Source organism: Poecilia formosa, unplaced genomic scaffold (genome assembly GCF_000485575.1).
Source record: "Poecilia formosa unplaced genomic scaffold, Poecilia_formosa-5.1.2 Scaffold361, whole genome shotgun sequence".
Classification (NCBI taxonomy): domain Eukaryota; kingdom Metazoa; phylum Chordata; class Actinopteri; order Cyprinodontiformes; family Poeciliidae; genus Poecilia; species Poecilia formosa.
The window spans coordinates 513,639-529,708 of NW_006800300.1; the positions used below are offsets into that span (position 1 = coordinate 513,639).

At 41.8% G+C, this 16,070-nt stretch overlaps 1 protein-coding gene across 1 annotated transcript; it reads right to left on the reverse strand.

The window, feature by feature from the left end:
• Positions 1 to 553: 553 nt before the first annotated feature.
• Positions 554 to 14,588, reverse strand: LOC103153776 (uncharacterized). The gene is made up of 5 exons (XM_007574806.2): positions 14,066 to 14,588; positions 6,297 to 6,393; positions 1,826 to 1,979; positions 1,596 to 1,744; positions 554 to 643 (listed from the first exon to the last, which is right to left on the reverse strand). Coding segments are annotated over exons 1-5 (723 nt in total). The 5' UTR covers positions 14,387 to 14,588; the 3' UTR covers positions 554 to 641.
• Between the last annotated feature and the right edge of the window lie 1,482 nt (positions 14,589 to 16,070).

Sequence of the window (16,070 nt, forward strand, 5' to 3'; positions counted from 1 at the left end):
TAATTTAGTTATTGATAAAAGTGGTTCTGCAAGCTTTTGGATAAGCATCACCTTTTAGATCCTTTTCTACTTCGACACCTGAATCGCTGCACGCTGCCGTTTGTGACATCGATCTATTAGGTTTTAAGTTGACGGAAAGGAAACAGACGCATGTAGAAAGTGCTCAGGTTTATTCTTGAAATGAGTACATCCCACCCTGAGCCGTAATTTAAACCAGAATTTGATAACATCTAAAAGTTGAGACAAAAGGTTTCAAGCAGTAACTGAGGCATTAAAACGAAGCACACAGACATTTAGTGGAGACATAACTGACAGCAGTAAATCCCTTTTCTCCCTCAGCCTGATTGAAGCCATAGCAGAAAATAAACCAAACGCTGGCGTGAATGAGTTCTGACGTTCTGGACCCAGGCGCTGCTGGGCGAAGAGGAGCAAAGCTTGGAGAGTCCAACATGAAGCAGTTCAGATCCGGAGATGAAAGCAAATGAAAAGCAAAAAAGTCTATCCAAGTGTCCATCGTATGACAGCGTCTCCATGGCGACCCCGTTGTTGTGCAGGCAGGAAGTTTGTACAGCAGTCGTGTTGTCTCCGCCCCTCCTGGACCGCTGTGCTGGCTGCCGGTTTGACCCACCGCCGCTCTGGACTCCTGGACAAAACCCAAACAGTTTCAGTGAACCACAATTTAATGGCTCTCAGTGATTTCCTATTTATGGAAGAAATTAAACTTGAAGAATAGATCCTGGAAATATGCATGTCACCAGAATAATAGATTTAAACTTGAATCCAGCAGAGTAGAAACTTAATATTTTATATAGTTTTGTGACTTTCTGTCCAAGAAAAACCGAGAATGGTCGAACGTTACTTTATAAATCAACTATTTGATTGTTTGGGATTTCTGGAGAAGACAGTGTGGTTGCTGCCATCGATGAAGCATCCAACAACCAGTGTCGCATAGAAACGTCTCCAACTGAAACTTCTTCCAACAATCTGGGGATTTGCTGACAATCTGTGGGTTTTTTCAACATAATGGAAAGTTAAAACCTGAAAGAACAAAGTCGCTTACAAATTCACGTTTTGGACATGTGGTCAAACTTGCTTCAAAAGATCTGCTCAGAATTTGTGTTCAGTTTTCAAAACGACAGTGGAAACAGGAGCTAACGAAGTGGAATCAGCTCTGAAGACAGAAGACCAGGAGGGAATTCTGGCCCAGATTTTATGAATATACCAATAAAAGCAGTTGTATAGTGCTAATAGAAAACAGAAAAACAAATTGTTGACCTTACTATTCACAGGGAGGTTTCCTTTATGAGTGCAGTAACAACATGCAGCCAGCAGATGGTGCTATGACTCTTCTGCTTCAATCTCATGTAAATTGAAACTAATCTGACACAAGCTGCCGTGTAGCTGTTATATCAACAATTTCAAACATTAAATTCAGGTTTTACTTCCCTACTTTCTGTCAATTCCACTTTCCTTTAGTTTATCTGACATGCTGAGAAGAGATAAAGGCGTCGCATGTTCTGTTACAGCAGTTCGGGCCCCCAGAGATGACTTGGCATCGTGTTTGAGTGATTATCAGAGGAGCTGTTGGTACTCACAGGTTATGAGATGGAGAGCAGCACAAATGAGTAGCGTCAGCGCGGGAATACCAGCGAGGGGCGCGGCAGCAGAGTTGGGAGACGATGAGACAGAGGAGCCTGCTTGGTTCACCTGAGGAGTTTCTGATTCTGCAGCTTTACACTTCTGACTGTTGAAACAAACAGAAACTGAGTCAGAACGAAAACCTCGACCTCTAACAACACTGAGACCAGCAGAAGGATGGACTCACAGCTGCTTCTCCAGGTGCTGCCGCTTGGATTCACAGACTTTGGTCAGACTCTCAGCTGCTGACTTCTGGTTCTCAGCTGCCATCTTCAGGCTGAAGCAGGACTCTGTCTCATGGAAAGCCTGTGTCAGGTTTTGCTGCAAGGCCTCGATGCGCTCTGAGGACGCACAGAAAAGGACCAGTTAATACCAGGAACATACAAACAAACAGACTGCATTAAAGAAGACCAGCAGGATCATAAAACAAGTTAATAAATGACTAAACTCCAGTTCTTTAGAGACACTGTCATGTTGGTTTTGGATGCCAGCAAGAAGTGGCAAAGAAAATTCAAGAAATGACTCATTATCATACCAAAGACCCCCACCCCACCTCCCCCCAAAGCTCCTGCTCTCGCCTGTCTCCCATCTTCCCAGATATAAGCAGCCGATCTGAACTTCCTCCATAGGGGGCTGGACTCCACCTTAGTGATGGGGCAAGGAACTCCGTCATCCAGGAGGAGCTCGAAGCAGAGATGCTGCGTCTGCATTGAGGGATAGCCGGATGGCTCCTGGGCTCCTCCCTTTGGAGGTTTTCTGGGTTTGTCCCACTGGGAGGAGAGTCCTTGGAAGACCCAGAAAGGCTATGTCCTGTCTGGCCCGGAAACAACTTAGGATCCCACAGAACCAGCTGGAGGATGTTGCAACCCAATCTCTGAGAAGTGGAAGATGATGGATTTACCCAACCTGGGGAGACTAAGGCATCCCAAGGTAGCAGCACTAAAGGAGCTGCTGTTACCATTAACTCTTAAGAGTATTGTCGGTGTAGTACTTAAATACTCCTGGATCAGAGTTTCTTTGTTTTTGTGTGTTTGCTCGCTCTTGTCAAACCCCCAGTCGGTAGCGGCAGATGGCCATTCACACTGAGCCAGGTTCAGAGTTTTCCTTCCCATTTTTGCCGCATGTTTGTCAGTAAAACGGCTTGTTGTAAAGTTTCGCTGCGTTCCACCTGCAGACCTAAATCTTGGTTCGGTTGCAGTGAACTCTTTGAATGCATATGCGAAAGCCAAGAGGACTATAACGCAAGGCATTCTGGGTAAATGCAACCAAAATAAACGTGCAAGTTTATTGCTAGCAGGAGAAATGGCTAAAGAGACCCAACAACACTAAAATCTGCCAACACTCCATTTGTTTACATGTAATGAAGAAGGAAGTTGCCCTCAGTGTCTTCAGACGTGTCGTTTCCTTCAGTGGTTCTTGGTGCAGATGTTGGGTAGAAACTTGGTTTTACTTGTTTTTGTTAGAATATGTCAGACATGTTAGTATAGAGAATTAAACACGAGTTATTCAACACAGCAAGTGGGACTAACTGATCCTGGATCTGTTTTCATGCTCTCTGCTGCAGCTCCGCTCTGGTTCAGCTTTACTTATAAAGTTCGATCTGGTGTAGTCACCAGGCATGGCAGGAATGATGCATCCTGCCAGTGTTCATGTTTTCACTCTTTGGGATTGTTTTAATGAGGTCATAAAGTTCCTGAGTTCTGACCGGCTGATCTGGTTCAGAACCAGCTAAACCAGATCATACTTTATGTTTTTATTCTGGATGTGAAGTTAATCTGATTTTTCAGGATGTTTTTTTTGTGTGTTTGGTACTTTAACAGAAATGAATCTCTGCTTTATGTGGAAGAAACGAGTCATATGCATTGAAACATTCACCTGCTGTGATCCACACAGCATGAAAGGAGATATGAATGTTCCTTTCTTATCTCCACTATGCAGGAATTTATCGCTTCCTCCTAACACTGCAGGCCGGAGGCCCCCTTTATTAACAATTGTTTGCACTTCCCAAAAAATCCTTTGCTGCTGCTGCAGGACTTTGGTCAGACAAGGAAAAAAATCATCTAACATTTATTTTCTCCATTTAGGCTGAAAACGAATTGATAAATGTTCTGCATCCATCATAAATTCATGGAAGGAACCAGCTGCAAAACTGAAAATGTGACATATTTCATCAATGATGCAACAAAGAAAATAAGTTGCCCTTTTCTACCTATTAGTGTATAATTACTGCTCAGTACCTGTGTGGTGCCTGTGACCACCAAGGCCTGAACTGAAACCAGTCAGACAGCCTAAAGAAGCCTGATTTCTAAACCGTAGCTCCACTAATGAGACAGAAGTCCAATAAGAGAGAAACTTTACTTATTTATTTGTAATTCAGATTGTAAATAAAAAGGGGACCCTGCCACCTGTTGGTGTAAATCAGCATCTCCAAGACAGTGGCTCCCAGCATTCCACAAATACTTGAGGCCTCCATTAAAACCACTTCTAACTGAATATTTTAATAATTCAGACATTAAATATGCATTAACACACACAGTGGAAACTGTCTTAAACTTGGTTTATGCTTGATGCATGTGCATTCTGCACAGAGAACAGGGTGTGAACACATGTAGGACTAACATTGTCCCAGCCATGAGCGCTATGGTCTTAAAGGGCAAAATCACAAAGTCTGTCTGTCTTTGCAAACCTCCACCAGGAGGAGCTCTGGCTCATCCACCTTGCTTTTCCACATGAAACTGTCTATGTGCGCTGCCAAAAGTTTGGTCCGCCAAGCATGAATCAGGCTTTAGCAGTACCGCAGAGGCTAACATCCACAGTCTTCCTTATCTTAGAGGTACAGCCAATCAGCAACAAGGAAAAGGAAATGTGCTCCTGGCTTGACTTGCTTTCCATCGCCAGCCAATAGCGTGCTAAATTTCAGCTATTTCAGGTATTTCAGCTTCCCAAACGACATTTTCTATTGAATATTTTGCTGTTAGATTCCCATTGACCTTGGGAGTCTGTCAGAACCTGTTGCTTCCCTGAACCAACCCACAGGTATGAAAGCCTGATTCAGAATGCAGGATGTGGAATAAACCAATCATCTGGACTTAAAAATGCACGATCTGCATTCTGAAGCTCATTTTCACTCACATTATCAGGGTAGCTGACCATCAAGAGGCCATGAACGCATTTTCACAGCCACCACTAAATGTAGGTAAGACAACAGACAGTGAGGGTTGGTTCAGCCGGATCGTTTTCTTTGGAAGTTTCCTCTGAAAGCAGAGGAGAAGATGAAGGGAGCATGGAAAGATGGGCGGGTCGGCTACATGAAAGCCCACTTTGGATTCTGTGACATGTGGCACCGCAGTGTTGGGCCGCTCCCTCCGAGGCCTTAGCAGGTTTCTGTGATGCTGACTTCATCCCAGGGAAACCCACATTCCACGGTGCTGGCCGGGTTCAGCTGGCCGGGCCGGGAACCGCTCCCATAGCTGCTGCTGGTTTAACCCAGACACCTGCAGTGACATCCAGACACTGCATTCCCATGGTGGTAGGTTTTGACTGGGCCACTTCAGAACCTCCACCATGTTGCCTTCAAAGCATTTCCAGATGCTTCCAGAGAGTAAATGCTCTCTGAAGCTCTGATTCTCTTGCACATGGAAACAAATGGTCCTCTAGGATTTCTTTAGATTTTGCAGCGTTTGTTTTACAGTGTTTGAGTCTTGCATTACAGTTTGGGCAAATAACTTTTTAGTTAGTGGTTCCCACCTCTGGTTTGGCCGAGCATAGCGTCTTTTCTGATGAATAAAAAGCTCAGTTTTGGTCTCATCAGACCAAAGAACTTCCTTTCTCTTGATCATGGAGTTTCTTCGAGTCCTTCTTGACCAACTCTGGTCGAGCTTTGGACCAAGTTTCCTTCAACAATCATTGCTGCTCTCACATAAAGTTTGACTGATGAAGAACCCAGACAACAGATGTTGGAAATCTACTCTGAGGTTTAAACTACCGGTACTGACCCGACTGATTTCCTCTACCGGTACTGACCCAAACCGTGGCGAACTGTTCCACCCTCTTCCAAACCAGAACCACAGCTTAGAGAAGCTGAGTATCGTCCTGGCAGTGAAGCGCTCCAGTGTTTGCCGAAGGTCATGGTGTGAAGACACCAACAGAACCACAACATCTTCTGAAAATAAACGTTTAACCCTGAGGTTCCCAAAACAAACTTCTCTGCTTTGGTTTCCTCACTTGGGCAACTCCAAACATGCAGAGGAATATGTCATATTTCTCTGGATAATAAGGCTGATTAAAAGTATTTAACACAGTCACTTTGGATTTAATTGCTGGAGTTGGACAAGTATTGACAGATAAAGGATGAGTGGCTTTTTCCTCTTGTTTTAAACAAATTTTGTTTCCTTTTGTGTAAAACTCAGAAAACATGAACCATCGGAGCCTCTGGTTTATAATTTTAGCAGACCGATTCATTTTATGCTTTGATTACATGACTCAAGAAGAGTCTCGCTGCTAAACACGCTCCTCTTTAAGCCTTTCCATCGGGTCGTATTTATTTACTCTGACTCACCGGTCGTTATGGTAACAGGGGGCGGGAAACGCAGCTAAGAATACCAGTGGAGAAAGTCTCCTTTCATGGCAGCGATGGAGTTTTTCCGACGAGGTTTTACCTTCCTGCAGGCTGAGCTGCTCCGTGAGGTTGGCCTCCCTCTGCTGCAGCAGCCTGACGTCGTCCTGCAGAGCCGTGACGTTCACGGCCAGGACGACCTGCAGGATGAAACAAACACCCAGAGAGGGGAAAAAACGTTACAGGGAGCGTGGAGGGGAAAAAGCCGTCTCTGTTGCCCTCCGTTCTACATTTTTACAGCAGAAGAATTAGCATTGATGTGGTTTGGGAGTGAAAAGAGGGAACTTAAATGGGTTTAATGGGCGAGGACAAAAAACTGCCAAACATTTGGGAAGCTCAGTGCAGAATTAAAACAGGAGAAAACAACAGAAATATTAATAAAACATCAACTTTTTTTCCACCATGTCAAGGTAGCCTAGAGGTCAACAGCAACTTGGGCCTCTGCCTGTTTTCGGTTCCAAGTTTTCAGTGAAACACAACTCCAAACTATTCCACAAACATTTTTAGAAAATGTGAAACATTTGACAGAAAAAGCAGATTGGGAAGCTGACACACAGACTCAGTGCTACTTGACAATCTAGGAGCGCCATTCATTGTCCTTTGGATGTTAACTCCTGTGTTAGTGCTCAGTCGGTTTCCAGTGTGGGTATCGATGCATATTAACTTACATTTGGTGTTTGAACTTTTAAAAATAGGCAGTTATAGGCGTTTTTAAAGAGGAAGTAAAGCATTCACAGATTTGGTCCCTGACCTGAACTGGTGAAGCAGCAAAATTAAAACCAGTTTTTTGGTTTGGTGTTTCCTGAAGGCAACACCAGTTACACACTGAGACCAGTTTTTCCCAATTACATCACTCTGACTAGCTTACAAATGTGTACAAGATTTTGTCAGTATGTCAAAAGAAACACAATTTTGCGATTGTGTTTTTTTCTTAAATGTGAAACACAATGTAAATACGTGTGTTCATGCCATGAGTCATTAAAAGTCATGTCACGCCATGAAGCTCCAACTACTTCCTGTCTTCTTCTTTGTGGTTTCCGCCAGTAGTAACATCCGGTTGTTGATCATGTGACTCGTTATGCGAAGTGTTTCCATTGCAGTTTTGCAAAATAAACCAATTCTGATGTAGCCAAAAAAAAAAAAACAGCTCATCCTAGCGCCAAAATTTATCAAAAAACAAGTTTTTTTTTAAAATGGCGTTTCCATTAAGCATGCTTATTGTCAAAACGTCAAATTGCACAATTATATGGTCAAGCGAAAGGCAGTTACTGTTTCTTACTGCAGGTAAGATACTGGCTGCTTAGAACTGATCCACATAACCCCATTTTAAAACATTCTGATCTGTCTCTAAAGTCTAACGAACGTTAATCAAATGCAGAGCTGTCTGCGAATGAACAGATTATGTACGGAACAAAAACTGGCTGAATTGCTATTTAAAAGTTTCTTAATTTGCTGTAAAAGCTTCAGGTTTGCAGTTTGACTTGAAAAACAAACTGATTGCATGCAGAGAAAAAAACACTTCAATCCTTCATGCATCCGGTTCTTGGAGAAGCTGAGCAGGAAGTGAAGCAGAGGAAGCTCCACTTCGTTCTCAGTGACTGTTAACAAACCGCAGATGGGGTTCTTTCTGCCGACTCGCACATGGCGTGGTATAAACACACTGACCCAAATCAAAACGCCTAATATTCAGTAATTAAGATGTATTTTTAGAGACGTTGGGGCAGAGATGACCTTACGGAGCGCAGTGACCTGACAGCAGCTGCTGGTTATTATAAAGACTGATTCCTCTTCCTCTGCAGATCGCACCGCGGCTCTAAGTATCTCACTCAGTCTAAATATTTCACAGCCGAGAGCACAAAGAGGAAGAGGAAGAACTGATAGCAGCGGGTCACATGTTTCCTCAGGGCTGGGAAGGCAGCAGAGCGTTTAATAAAGCCGATAAAATGACGAGCTGAAGCGGCTTGAAGGTGATGACAGGAAGTAGAAAACTGACTGCTGTTTTTAGGATGTGAGCGAACGATAGAGAAAAAACAGAAAATAAATCAAAGCAGATTCACATTAATGAAGTTTCTACATTTCCTGCTGCATGTTAGTGCTAATTCATGCTTCTGAATCTGAGGAGTCACAGACGACAGTGCAAACACCAAACCAACGTCTTTACTGTCTGGTTATAAGCTGAGGGTCTCGGTTTCAGCCACAGACAGTCGCGTAGAAAAACTTCAGACGAGACACCGTAACGCCTGTCCACCGGCCGCTGCAGGAATCACAGAGAAAACTCAGCATGCAGCTCTGATGCTTCATAAAAGCTGTGAAACCTCCAGAAAACAAGTTCTGAGCAGCCAGCGAAGCTTCTATGGAAGGCCATTTCTGCCATGAAAGAAAAATAAAAGCTCAACAGGAGGTCATAGTTACGCAACTTAAATTCATAATTATGATTTTTTTATGTCATAAAACTCATAATTATGAATTCCTGTTGGGCTTTTATTTTCCCTTCCATGGCTGAAATGGGTTTCAAGCTTCTGAATGAAAATCTAACACTAACTTTTTTCTTTCAGTCCCATTGGGGGATTATTTATTTTATTTTTATTTTATAATTCGACCGGAGCTTTGCTCTTGTTTTTAAGAACATGCATGAGCTTTATTTCAAATATCCAGTTTTAAATCTCTTCCTGTTTGTTTCTTCTCTGGGACAAGAAATTTAAAATATTAATCGAAGTCTATCAGTTATTTCTCCATTTGGCAGCCATGATGGATCTATCTGCATGAGAAAACTCAACAAAAAACAAATATAAGATTTAAAGTCAGTGTTTTACATGGAAGACTGAAAACTCGTGCGGGAATGAATGAAAGCCACTCTAAACTTTTCCGCTGTAAATCAGGCCTGCATGTTTTAATGATGAGTGATTTTCCAATAATAACCATGATGACCGTGTTTTTATTATCGTTAAATAATGTGATTAATAAAAATAAATCACAGCTTCAGGACGCCGTTCCTGGTGGAGCTGAACATGTTGGTGTGTGTATTGTTGAGTTTTTCCTCTCCGGTGGGGGAACAGCGAGCAGTGAGACAAAACTTGTGATGTAAACAGAATAATAGGATTTTTAAATGTGACAAGCAGTGACTGATGTATCTCTGTGCTTTTTGCTGCAACATCCTTCATAATAGTCAGCAAACATAGACAGGAAGAATCCACAGAGCATCTACAGATATTTTCTTTTTGCATGTTGCAGAACTTCTTGGTTTTGTGGAGGATGTGGTTAAAAGTACGATGGCCGACCGGTAAAAACACACAGCAAACGGCAAAAACAAATGCAACAGGAAATCACTGCAGTCAGAGAAAAGAGCAGCAAAAAATTACAATAAACAAAAGAAACGCAAGTGAAAAATGCTGCAACCACTGACACAAATCTGCAACCAGAGAAGCAAAGGGGGAAATGCTGCAAATATGAAAATGCACCAAATTTGAAGTCCTCCAGGCCACCAGAGGTCGCCTATTTGCTACACAAATGTGCTACAGTTCTATAATATTGTAAAAAACGTCATGTTTAAAAGAGACGGTCGGCATAACGCGCCTTTTCTCTCTTCCTCCAACTTTGTTCTGGACATCCCGACTTTACTGAGGGTTTGATCCAATAAGATTTCCTGATCGACTCCCCCTACTGGTCTGGAGGAGTTCTGTTCTCATCGTTGCCGCGTTTTAGACTTGCTGTTTTTATTTGCGCAGTTTTTCCTTTTGCTTCTGTTTCCTATGGTTACAGCTTTTTTTGCTTTCATTTGTTTTGTCGATCTACTTCTGTACTTTGTTTGCTAGGTTCTTCTGTTGCATTTTTTTGTGTGTATATTTTGGAGTTTGCATCATTCATTGCTGCGTTTTTGCACCTGCACCAGTTAAACATGACAAACATTTACAGAAATGTATATAAAAATGTCACAGCATCCTTAAGGACCAATTTATATAGTTTATCTACCACAAAACAAGTTAATTTGGGGTTTTAGTTGCACTTAAAAGCCAGGACCTGATGACTAAACACTGATTCTCATCTGTCATTCAGCAGCAAAGCATCTCCAGACCATCATACTCCCACTACTATACTGTTCTTTTTCTGAAATGTTTTTGTTAGTTTTACCCCAGATGTTACGGGATGCACAGCCTCCAAAACATTTCTGTTTTGTCTCATCAGTCCACAAAATATTTTCCCAGTGTCAGGTATGTGGAACGGACATTTATGTTTGTTTTGGTCATTTATTTTTGTTGGTTTGGATGAATCTTATCCTGTTAATGAATGAAATCATCATTTGAATCCTGATTTTTCTACTTATTCAGCTTATCTTTGTGTTTAAAATGAGTGACAATTTGGCAAGAAGAGACAAATCTGCAAGAGGCAAATACTTTTCAACAGTCCGATCCAAAAAAAGGATGTTTTGAAAACCCTAGTAAAGCATTTTTAGGTTCTTCAGATGCCAGGAACGTTAGCGACCTCTGAACCGCACAAACATCCAGAATATTTTGAACTGAAGTGCAGAAAAACTAAACATTACTCAATCGCGTTTTTCTAAACGTGTTTTCATTAATCTGATGTATTCTGCTTCAAAAACATTCATGTTCAGCCAGAATCCGCAGCAATGCTGGCAGCGGAGCCTGAGGTTGCTAAATCCTGAAATATTTGACTCGATCAGTAAGTCGGGAGAAGTTTGATAGGGGAAAAAGTAAGGAAGCAGTGGAGCCAAGGTGAAGAAAAGGAGGAAGAGGAGGAGTGAGTCACAACGAACCACAAAAGCAGGAGGCAACAGTCACTTTTTCCAGCAGGCTCTTCAGAGAAAATGAAGCTGGAAGTAGCGAAACAGTGGGACTGCTGGGAGGGGAAACCTTCTCCAAGTCCCAGAACGCGAGGGAAGATGGAGGGAGGATGTTTCTGAAACGTGTAGAGATCTGCTGAACTCACTTTCTGTTTCTGAAGAACCTGATTTATGCTCATCTGCTTCAAGACGCTGATGGTTTCATTTCAGAAGTTAGGCTCAGAAAAGAGATGAACTGGCAGCAAATCATTGTTTAATTCAAACCACCGGTCGCATATTCAGCTGATGGCTTCATTTCAACATTAGTTTGTCTCTTGCGGCGTCACAAATCAGCACTGAGACATTTCATAACCCTCCAGGCACAAGCTTTGAGATAAATCTCTTCCCATCCAAACCAAAGCTGAATCGTTTCTCCTTTGTCAATTATTAGTTCTGATTTTAAGCTAAGAAGAAATTTCTGCCTCCAAATGAAATGTTTCGGACAGTGTGCCCTGTGGGACTCCACTGCAGCAGATTGAAACGTCGCAGCTCAACATCAGATCACTTTAGAGCCACGGAAACGGTAAACAGCTACGCTGAAAAGAAAGTACACCCTACTTCAGGAGCGAAGCCAAAATACAAACCCTGTTTGTGAAATGCTGTGCAGAAATGCATTTTGCTCCAAAGGTCAAAGGTTAGGCCCTCTGGTCTCTTCAATGCTTTGGTTGATGAGGTTTGCTGACATTTCTGTATGAACAAGTCTCTCAAGGTCCCACCTCTGAAAGTGGAGGTCTGGACTTTGTCTAGGCCATTGGTATTTGCTGCTGTATTTGTGTTATTAGCTGCGTTTCCATCAATGTATTTTTTATGCCCACGTTGTCGTGTTGCTTTAGAAAAGGTTGATGGAAACGGCAAAATTCAAAATAAGTTTCTAAATTTTGGAAAATAAGTTTTTTGATCCACTTGTGGTGGTTTTTCCCCCCAAAAAAGAAGTTAATGAACTGAAGAGGAAATGGAAACACGTTGACAGAATAAACTCTAAAACTCTGATTTCAAACCCAAACCTTCAGCATCACCTTCTGGCTTTGTATGGCCAAATCGATTTTCTCCAAACCAGGCGATGGAAAGACACACAGCATTCTGTTTCACTTTTTTGTGACATTTAAGACAATCTCTCAAAATTTTCCGGTTTGACGGTTGGATAGAAACGCAGTGGTTCTGCAGTTGAAGACCCAGTTTGGCGTTGGCTCATGTTGGCCTCATTTCTGGCTCATATTTATACTCTGGTGTACAGAGGATTTCCTGGTTAGCTCCGGACTGCAAAGTTTCCAGGTCAGATGGCTGCGATTGTTTGGTTCTCTGGCCAAATGCCGTTACTTTGTTTAGCTTAACGAATGCAAGTCGTGCTGCCATGTTGTTAGAAGAGTCTCGTTGCTGTTTGAAATGTTTCCATGTTTCTCTCTGCAGGATGATCAGCGTCAAATAGTTTGCAGACAATTTTATGACCCTTCCCAGATTTATGGGCAGCAACAATTGCTTCTATGATGTCTTTCCTTTTATAGAGGACTCACACTGACGACCATCAGTTAATCGATTCGTTTGATCAGCAGCTGTGAGGCTTTTTTGTTCACTTCAGGAAGGATTTAAGTAACTTTACAACCTGGTAGAAACCAGATCATTTTTATCAAGTCCAGATACATAAAAGCCTAAAACATGTTTGCATTTTATCAAATTTTTCAAAACACGTATTATTTATCTCAAAAACCCAACGGTGAAGCCAGTTGCAACATGGTTTGTATCGGTTAAAGATAATGCTGAGTAGACAGGAAGTCGTTTTTATGTCATCAAGGGACACGTCAGATTTCTCTCTGTTGTTATTTTAAATGTCTGAGAAACTGTGTAGCCCAAATGCTCTCAGCTTTGCTTGTTTCAGTGACATTATAGGGATGTTTTTACTGTTTCAGGAGTTAAATCCTGACGGGAGCGCCTCAGGGTCGTGTGTTTGGTCCCACCTTTTCAGGGCGTGAAGGAAATTGTCAATATGAGCTTTTCTGTTAGGTTAAATGACTCAAAGCTTTATATCAGGAGAAACTCAAACGCTGTTATTAAAAATCAACAGAATGTACAAGCCGATTGTTTATTTTGGACGAGAAGGAAAACATCCTGCTTATGGAAATATTTGAGGAGTCAAACACTTTAATTTCATGAATTTAATGAATCACTTTTAACTGTTTGTTTGCCAGATCTTGTGGAAGAAAAAACAAATGGAAGATTCTGTTAGCGCTGAAAATGCTAAAGTTTGTGTCATTCCTTTAATTTCACAACCTAAAAGTCAAAACTTGACTGGTTTATATGTGAACATATGAAGTAAATGTTGTGGAACAATAAAATTGTCTTTATTCTTCTAATATTATGACTTTATTCTGGTAATCAAACAAACACAGCTGGTAGCCTGGCCCTAATGATTAAAAAAACACATTGTGAAAATATTTTGTAATTTATAATTTCTGTTTTGCGATGAAATATTAGGTCCATACAAGAAAATAAAAAGAAATAATATAAAAAATAATATTAAGATAAAGTCAAAATGATGCAGGACTAAAGTTGTGATAGAATGAAAATATTATTAATAATAATATTAAAAGATTAAAGATTAGTCGTAATCTTAAGACTACATTCTCGTAAAATATGACTTTATTTTCATATTTTTCAACCTTATTCTAGTGACATTATTACTTTATTCCAGTAATTAAAGTTTATTTTTCTATTTTCCTTAGCATGGCCCTCATACTCTTACTTTTTTTTTAAGTGAGAAAACTTTGATTTTAATTTGAAGCTGCATTACCCAGTCTTCTCAGTCTTTCTCTCTGCATCAGTAAATAAAATAAAGGGTTGGGCACCATAACCCTGGTCCTCCTATGTCCTGCCCTTGATGCTGAACTACAGATGAAGGATGAAACTGGAAAATGTCGCCTGATTTTTAAAGTAAAGCTGAGCTGCAGTTTCAGATGAGTCCCTGCCGGCATCAGACTCACGTTTTTCAGCCGGCACTCCTCCAGCGTGACGTTGGTGGCGTTGAGGCGTCCCAGCAGCAGCAGGATGTCGGCCTTCAGCCGCTCCTGCTCCTCCACTGCCTTCAGCGTCTTCTCCTCCAGCGCCTGCCTGTCCTTGTTGAAAACCACCTTGGCGCCCTCCAGTTTCTCCGTCGCTTCCCGCAGCTCGGCGCGGCACTGGGCCGAGCCCTTCAGGTCCGGAGACGTGGCCCAAACCACGATGATGATGATGGAGATGATGGACCAGAGCGCCAGCAGACCCATCACCACTTTCTGCACCTTGTTGGAGTTTTTGGAGGCCATGATGCTCAGCAGAGAGGATGGAGAGAAGCTGCTGATCTCTGAGACTCGTCAGGTTGAAGTGAGCTGGAGTTTCCCTTCACAGCGAGCCGGACCGGAGGAAACGCCTCCCTTCCACACCCCAAACCTCACCCTCTTCCTCCCCCTGCATGTTATCAAGCCCAGAGAGGACGCAGAAACCTTTACACACACACACACACATACACACACACACACACACACACACACACACACACGCACACACACACACACACGCACACACTGAGTGTGAGAGACTGAAGCTTTCTGTTTCTGTTTCCCAGCTTTCTGGCCGTGAACCCGCCTGAACTCTGCAACTGAAAACACATTCCAGAAGCAGAAATGAAACTCAGAGACAAGATGCTGCAGCGCTCAGTCTTTCCTGAACTGCAGCCAGCAGCTGGCACACACACACACACACACACACACTCTGCCACCAAGTGGAGCTCCTGCGCTGGAGGCGGAGCTTGTTTCTGCATCCCTGAAAACATGCCTCATTTGTTCCAGGCTAACCCCCTCTGACTGCCACACCCAGCAGGACAAACCTAGACTCTCCAAAGGTTTTATTTATTTATTCATTTCAGACAGACAAGCAAAAACAGAAAAAATGAATCATTAATCAAATAATCATGCCCACTGATGTGCATTTTTACATAAAAGAGCACGTAGAAGATACAAGATGTTATGATTTCCTCTGTTATTCACCTTAAAAAAACAAAATCTTACCAAATCATTTTGCTCTAGATTCAATGCAAATATCTCAGTATCTTGAAATAACACAAAACTAACTTATAAACAACTTTTCAGCAAGATATAGGAGCTTGGTTTAAGTAAGTAATTCCCTAATATTAGGGATGAAAAAGTTCTTGTCCCATTAGCAGATGAAGTCATTTATAACCTGGGAGAATGTCATGCTATCGGTGAAATAATCTGCTAATTGAACGTTTCCATCGGTATTTTGGACATTTTTAATCTGGTTTATATCTGAACTTTGAGCTCATCATTTAATTCATTGTATAAATCTACCGCACACACGGATAAACCAAAACTCAGTTTCCTCTCTGAGTTAAAAACATCATGCAGTCGCCATCCAGCTTCTTCACACAAATCTGGAACAAACTTCCAGAAAACTGCAAAACAGCCGAAACCCTGAGTTCCTTTAAATCTGGACTGATAATCCACCGGGTTAGATTTGCTTTGGAGCTACTGGAACATTTCTGATGAGTATCAATGATTTTGTTGATGCGACTCAAAATGTAAAGTTTGTTTCTGGTTTCTCGGCTGTTTGATGTTTTTTATGACTTTTTATTTTGTGTTTTATGACGTAAAGCTCTTTGAACCGCCTTGTTTCAGTTCATAATAACGGCTGCAGCAATCAGCAGGAAACATCGTTTTCAGTCCCAAACAGGGAATTTAAAACTAATAACGATGATGATGCCTGATGTTTTCAGAGCCATTTCCTCTGTTCAAACAGGAAGTTCTGTGTGTTCAGGTGAGGTCAAAGGTGAACTGTAGAGTTTTACTGTTTGGGAAAGGAAATAAGAATCTCAAGGCTCAGAAGATTCAACAATCTTTCTTCACAGCCCAAATAATGCTGCTGTCTAACAGGACAACATGATTTAATTTTCATTTTTAATATAGATCATTTCCAGATCAGAGAAGCAGGAAA

Coding starts and splice junctions, on each gene's coding strand:
- LOC103153776 (XM_007574806.2), bottom strand. CDS start 14,386: ATGGCCTCCAAAAACTCCAACAAGGTGCAGAAAGTGGTGATGGGTCTG. Junction 6,394..14,065: donor AGGAGTGCCGGCTGAAAAAC/GTGAGTCTGATG, acceptor TTCATCCTGCAG/GTCGTCCTGGCCGTGAACGT. Junction 1,745..1,825: donor CAGCACCTGGAGAAGCAGCT/GTGAGTCCATCC, acceptor TTGTTTCAACAG/TCAGAAGTGTAAAGCTGCAG.